This window comes from Triticum aestivum, chromosome 2D (assembly GCF_018294505.1).
Source record: "Triticum aestivum cultivar Chinese Spring chromosome 2D, IWGSC CS RefSeq v2.1, whole genome shotgun sequence".
NCBI lineage: Eukaryota > Viridiplantae > Streptophyta > Magnoliopsida > Poales > Poaceae > Triticum > Triticum aestivum.
Window position 1 is genome coordinate 46,328,610 of NC_057799.1, and position 7,114 is coordinate 46,335,723.

General features: G+C 45.2%; 1 protein-coding gene across 1 annotated transcript; it reads right to left on the reverse strand.

The window, feature by feature from the left end:
• Nucleotides 1–1,984: 1,984 nt before the first annotated feature.
• Nucleotides 1,985–5,536, reverse strand: LOC123051450 (probable protein phosphatase 2C 33). Its single transcript, XM_044474313.1, has 7 exons — nt 5,088–5,536; nt 4,803–4,977; nt 4,500–4,717; nt 4,267–4,374; nt 4,037–4,162; nt 3,697–3,935; nt 1,985–2,415 (listed from the first exon to the last, which is right to left on the reverse strand). The coding sequence occupies exons 1-7, from the start codon at nt 5,304–5,306 to the stop codon at nt 2,193–2,195; spliced, it is 1,308 nt and encodes a 435-aa protein (XP_044330248.1). The 5' UTR covers nt 5,307–5,536; the 3' UTR covers nt 1,985–2,192.
• Nucleotides 5,537–7,114: the final 1,578 nt, after the last annotated feature.

A 7,114-nucleotide genomic window follows, 5' to 3' on the forward strand; every position in this document is an offset into this window, starting at 1 on the left:
GATCATTAGCACTAGCAGGTGCCACTTGCAGCATGAGGAATTCGGTGGCGCGTCATCTTCAACATCAGTGGGTGTCGGTCACAGCACCTATGCACGTCGACTCCAACATCGGCGGGTGCCGGTCGCAGGATCAAAGCCCGCCATCTCCAGCATTGTGGGTGCTAAGTCGTAGCGACCTCTCACCGTTGTAGTTGTGCACCATGTGGCCGTTGTAGCGTAGAAGACTGTGGCGACGACGGCTCGTTGAGGTTGCAATTCGACAAGGTCGTCTACAACTCCGGCGTCGTTGCCATGACGGGGAAAGGAATAGCGCGAGGTAGGCATCGGCCAACTATTTGAAGCTCTTGTCATTGTGTTCTACTAGGGGGGATTGGGAGGAGCGGCAGAGGAGGCTGGGAGGGAAAGGCGACGAGCGTTGAATCTAGAAGATGTGCCAAATTAAGCAAAGAGAGAGAGGGGGGGTGAGATTGATTCATGAGTCGTCGAACGGCGATGAGCGGCCACGAACGTCACTAGGAGGAGAAAGAGATAAGGTGAGAGGGTGTGATGTATGCGGGCCCACTACCACGAATCGACTTCGCAAGCGATCGACGAAAACATGATCGGTCGCGTGATTGCAAATGGTTCCCAAAAATAGGGGATATATTTCAGCGTGCTACATGCTGATGTGGCATATGAAAGAAGTAAAATGGCAAAGACTGCACTACTAAAATTTGAGTTAGGAAAAGAAGTAAATAAAATATACTAATAAATAATGTCGTAATATGAGTAATATTGTCATCGTGTGTCCAGTTCCAATTTCACTAGTTCTACATTTGGTTGGATAAGCCTCAAACTCCAAACTGTATTTAGTTTAGGCTTTATTTATCAATTGATATTGATGAGCTCGTTTGGAGTTTCGCACAAGGCTAGGAATCTTTTCTGAGACCCTGCCGGGCTCTAGTCCATTGGGATGCTCCAGTTAATACAAATAGAATTTGAAAGCTTAAAATCCATTAAAAGTTAATATCTTACTTAAATTTCCCCATGAAGGGATTGTTTCAAAGAAAGACAACTTCAAGAAACGAAAGTGGCATGTAAATAGCCATTTTTTGCCACAAAGATAAAAGAATCTAACACCTTTTTTTAATATGAATACATCCACGCTAATCATATACGAAAATTAAGACACTCATGGTGGGGCAGCCACACTTTGTTGGCCGTTTTACCTATGTAGAAATGATATAAATTTTGGTAAAAAAATAATAATATGTGGATACAGAACTGGCTCTGTTCTTGCTCATTTTTCCTTCAGCGCACCGACATGTTTATGGCCGCATGTATGCACATGAAACAGGTAGTCAAGAAATTTTTTACCCAAAATGGATGGGGATTTAGTCTCCAACTCGCCCTCCATCACCTTAGAGGGCGTTATTCTTTTCATCGCTACCTTGTATGTGATACGTGCATCTTAATAATGCAGAGGTTGGAAGTAAATAACTTGTGACTGTATCGTCTTGATGCGACGTTTTTAATCAATTAAATCTCTCTTTATAGATCAACAGGCCCGAGTGGAGATGGATATTTAGCCCTGTGATTAGCCAACAAAAGCTCTGTCCAATATAGCCAACTTCTTCTAAAGTAAATTCATTCCTTGCACATATAAGAAAGGAATCAAAATATAAAAAAAAGGAATCCGGATACAACGGCTAAATGCTACTCCCTCATATATTGGCCGGAATAACATCTTATATTTTTTGACAGAGGAAGTACACATTTATATAAGAGAAAAAAAAATCATTTTTGTGCAGAAGAAGGCGTATACATGGAAACAAACGTGGAAACAACCAAAATCCGGAGTTTAGAGAGTTGGCTCAGCTCATACTTTACTTCCAGCAAAATTACATTCCAAGATTAATAATAGAAATGATCGACCCTAACACACAAACACACAATAAATAGGCAGATCATTTCTCCCCACACAATGATAGAGTCTGCACAGTAGTTTCCTCGATAATATATTTTAAAAAAATCCAATATTAGGATTGTTCATAGGCAACAGACTGGTTAGCAGCCAAATACAATTTATACCAGGCTGAGAATCTAGTTAGGTTCAGCAAACAATAATAATTGAATCACCAACAACTTATCTCCATCTCTTTAGTTTTTACACGGAGAAGAAGCATACTTTTGACACAAGTCATGCTTCCTTTTCACCTACATGCTGTCGAGCAGCTCGGTCTCTTGCCCTCCATCGCGTCCTTCTTTTTCCGACACTCCAGACAAAGATACGGGCCTCCCCAAGGCGCGTATGGAGAAGAGCAGTGGCTACCTCCATTCTCCTCCATCAAGCCTTCAAATGGTTCTTGGTCCACTTGGCAGATCGCACAGCGAGAAGGCGGCGAAGCTGCTTTCAAGGACAGATTCCTACCCAACCTGCAAGAACAAAGCTTGGTGCTTAATGGCCTGGGTGTGAGCAAATTGATAAGTAATTCTGGACTGTCATTTCATTTCTCTACCAAAAACACAACACTGATCAGAAGTAGGCAGCTGACGTAGCTTTCATAATAATCACAATATTTCAAAAGCGCTTCAAAGCAGACTTATGTTCTAATCACTCTTCATCATGCAGTTTGTTTATTCCAGGATTCTGGCAGAAAAAATACATGTGCAATCTACAGAAAGAAGTACTGAAATGTAGGAATGACAAACTACCTCCAGACAAACTCTCAAATGCAGATGCACCATGTAAAGACCGATAAGAAAATATTGTGTATTATAGAATCCTTTGATCCAAGAGCATACCATGAGAGAAGACAGATTAGCTCCCAGAGTAAGGGTATACATTATTCTACTAAACATTCTTATCTATGAATAAAGATGTGCTACAGAACTATGACTAAGTTTTAGCACACTTGATTAAATGATTACATTTGATTGATCTACATATAACTCTAAATTCAATCTTTGAACTAAGAACTCTAAAATCTGGAATGGTGATGTTGTTGTCAACAGAAAGTCTCAACAAATACTCATATCAAAAGAATCGTCCTGTTGTCAGTAGCTACCCATTGAAATTTAATAAAAAGAGTTACATGAAAAAAAATAACAGAACAGGAGTCACAATAAGCATGATTCACCAATTACAGATGGATGACTGAGGAATGTCAAATTAGAGTTTCTCTGCATTGATTAGTCTTATCCAGACTCCAGAGTTAATATAACATTCTGAACCAAACAAAATTCTTTCATGCCAGCAAGTGTAATACACAGTTGAAAGCTGAATGAAGCATATGTGCAATAGTAATTGCACAGACAAGTGCAGGTCACAAGCAGTTCAGAGGGTTCTTGTCACACAGAGACTGAACATGTATGGATTCTTGTCACACAGAGACTGAAGATGAATAGGAGTAGGTACTTGATAAGAAAATAGAACATGTTGGCACCAAAATGGAAACATGATATAAAAGAGTTACACAAGTCATGAGAGGCAGGCTCTCCAAATGCTCAAGAATTTAACAAAAATGCCTCCTAATCTACGTCTTACCATGCTCCAGCAAAGATATGTGATCAAATAGGCAGAACGCATGATAGATTTTCAATCGAAATTCACAGATGTAGAATAGCTAAATATATATATCAAAGCACAAAGAACTATAAGAAAACAATTAAACTTAACAAGTTTGCGGGATCATTGCAGTAGCAACTAGAACGTACCTTTCTTCCAACATTGCAGAGCCTTCTTCAAATAACTCCTCCACGGAACCAATAGAGGCGGACTTGCCTCCAAACTTTCCAACTGAACTGTGTGACCTTCTACGAAAAAGAAGAGACTTGAGCTTGTTCTGATTTCTCTTTGGGGATAACTGTGGCGATGTCAAATGATGATCAGATGGGATGATGTCAACCACCACACAGGTGGTATCATCTTTCAGCCCACATTTTTTCAGAGCTTGCTGCATACATAAAAATAGATATCAGAATTGGCAATTGAGTGAATTGTGTCCAGTCATGGATAATCTAAGTACTAAATGCTACTGGCTACAGGCATAGTTACCTTAACCACAAGCTTTGCAGCGAGTTCTGCGGGCAATCCTCGGCATGACTTGGCTGCTGCCTCATTGGATAGCGCATCCCATATGCCATCAGATGCCATTATCAGCCTTCCTCCGACACTTGAGAGCTGAGATTATACCAAAGAGAAAGAGACAACTTTCAGAACTCCACAAAAGAAGCTCCAGAACAGAAGAAACTACAAATTACATGCATTTTGTAATGCCTACCCACCTTCACTTGCTTGACATGTGGAACCGGCACAATGTACTCCCCAACATCCATGTCGCCAATGGATCTTGAGAGGCACAAACCACCTGGCCAACAACGGAGAGGGCCAACCTAAGACAAATCATTCACACAACAATGCATCATCAGACTGATCACCAAACAAGTTATTCACTCGCTCAATCTAAAGTTCCATGCTTTGTGAGGCACAGTTTGTTCGGTGTAAAGAAAATTGCTACCTCCTGACCGCCGAAGAGATTCAGACGGCCGACCTCCCCACCGCTCGCCGTGACACGCTCCCTCTCCTCGACGTTCTCCTCCAGCCTGTGGTCGACGGTTAGCAGCTGCAGCTCGCCGCCCTGCGTGTCCAGGATGCACCGGGAATCGCCGACCGACGCCACGGTGACCGTGAACCCGTCGACGACCACCAGCGTAGCCGTCGTCCCCGACACCTCCCCTGAGTCAACACAGCCAGAGATATTCAGCGACATGCTCAACAGGCGTGCTCCGCAAACGCCATCTGCACACACGATCCGTCTCACCCTTGCGCTGGAAGTCGATGTCGGCCTTGACGAAGCCGGCGACGAGCGCGCGGGGCAGCGCCTGCAGCCAGTCCTCGCGGCTGCCGATGTCCGGCGGGAGCGCGCTCATCACGTGCTCCAGCAGGTGCTCCTTGCTGAACACCGCCGCCGACACCCCGTTGTGGCCGTCGAACACCTGGCGAAACGGCCACAGATCCAGCGAACCCGTCAGATCACAGATTCCCACAAACCAACGACGAACCGGACGCGAAGGACGACGGGGCGGAGAGAGGGGGAGAGCAGTACGGCGAAGACGGAGAAGGCGGTGGAGGGGTCGCCGGGGACGCGGAGGCAGTCAGGCTTGACGAGGAAGTAGTCCTCCCCGCGCTTGGCGAAGCCGGCGTGGCCGTAGCGCAGCGCCGGGCGCTCGGAGCCCCCCGCGCGGAGCTCGCGCCCGATCAGCGTGGCCAGGGGCAGCGCCGGCGGCAGCGGCATCTTTCTCCTCTCCCTCTCCGCGCCGGCCATCTCGCCGCCGCCGCTTCTTGCCCCCGCGGTCGTGCTCGTGTCTGCCTACCGCCGCCCACAGTGCACCATTCCCTGCCGGGGAAAGGTCGGGGACGGCGACAATGGCGGGGCGCCGCGGGGGTTCGGATCTGGGGCTGGGCTGCCGGCCGGCCGGCGAGGATCGGAGCGACGGGGAGGCCACGAAAAATTGGGATTTGGGATGCTCTCGTGCTTGCCTGGAGTGAGAGGAGAAAGGCTTATAATTAGCTGGCGAAATGCGGCGACAGGGAGGACTAGTGGGATTTTCGGAAAGGGCAGGGTGTTCCCTGATAAAACAATGGCCAGCCAAAGGAAAAAAAAGTAAAGCCTTTAATTATATACCGCAAAAAAGGTAAAGCAGTATTTTCGGCTTGCTAAACCTAGGCTGTTTCGGTGAGTCTATGTGCGTGTATGTGAGTATTTAAGATTGTACTATGTGTTACAAAAAACTAGGCTATTTCAAATTGCTAATTTTCAGTCTACCGGTGATTCGTAAAATCTCAGTCGATATCGAGATATGTGCAAGATATTTGTTTGAGTTGTGAAAACAAGCACTACCTATTTTTTGCACCAGATAAACAATTTGTAATAACACGGTAAGTATTTTTTAGATGTGTATGAATAAAACTGACTTCATTTTTCAACCGACAGAGGGCTAGTCACTCCTTTTTGAGATCTATTCATGCCTATACCGTTGTCATGAGACGGTTGGTGCGGATATGGTCATAGTTGTAGTTTGTCGATTGCAGATTTGATCGCTTCGTTTTTCTTTCTTTCTTTTTCACTGTTTATGCATAACTTTTGATCTTATATCATTTTGCTATGCTAGCGTGTGTTTTGTGCGGATGTTGGTTGTGTGCATCTTACCTATGTAAGGGCTGGGTGTGTGCCACGAAAGGTGAAAGGGACCAAAACTAAATCAAACAGCCAGTTTTATTCGACATTTACGCAAAATAAAATAAGAATGCATGTAATGATTTGGTTGCAATATAGTAGTAATGCATTGTGGCTGGCAAGTGGCAAGCCCAAGCCACGCATGAGCTTGCACTTTACAGGCATTCCCTTTCCAAATATAGGAATCAAACCACAATACAGAAGTAGCATTTCCTTTTTTTTTACTCCATGCTTGCTTAGCAACCTTCCAAGGTTGAAAAAGGTGAGTATATACTGGCATGCAGTATAATCCTAGTGGTACAGTGCATCCCTGTTGTCCCCCGGGAGCCCACAGCCAAAGGAAAGCAAGGCAATGGATGGGCCAGCGCAAGTTGCAGATGAATCCAGTGGCAACCAAAGATTACAGAAAGAGAATGCAAATCGACCTGGAAAGCGCCACTGGGCTGATGTGTCTGGCGTTTGTTTAATGGCGGACGCGTCAATTAGGTGGGTGGGTGAGCTACGGTGACCATCACGTTGCGCTGCTGTGTGAGCACAGTTGGCCGGCTAGCTAGCTAGATAATGCCCGGTGGTCACAGCGCCGCAGCAGGACGAGGGGGTGTATTCGGGATCTAATCCAAATTAGGGTACTAGTATATGTTATGGTAGACTAAACATGACATGACATGACATGATTGTTCGTTTGTTGGTTTGTTAATCATTGATGAGGTGATGTGATTACAGTGGTACATTAGAATGGAATGGACTTGTTGAGCAAGGAAGAAGAAGAGCACACGATTGATTGGCGTCCGAACGGATCCTGGAAACTTCCTGTTTGTTGTGATAGATATGAACAGAGCATGCTCATAGGGGTACGATGTGTGTGCGTGCGTGGTTGCGCACGTTCGTAGGAATGA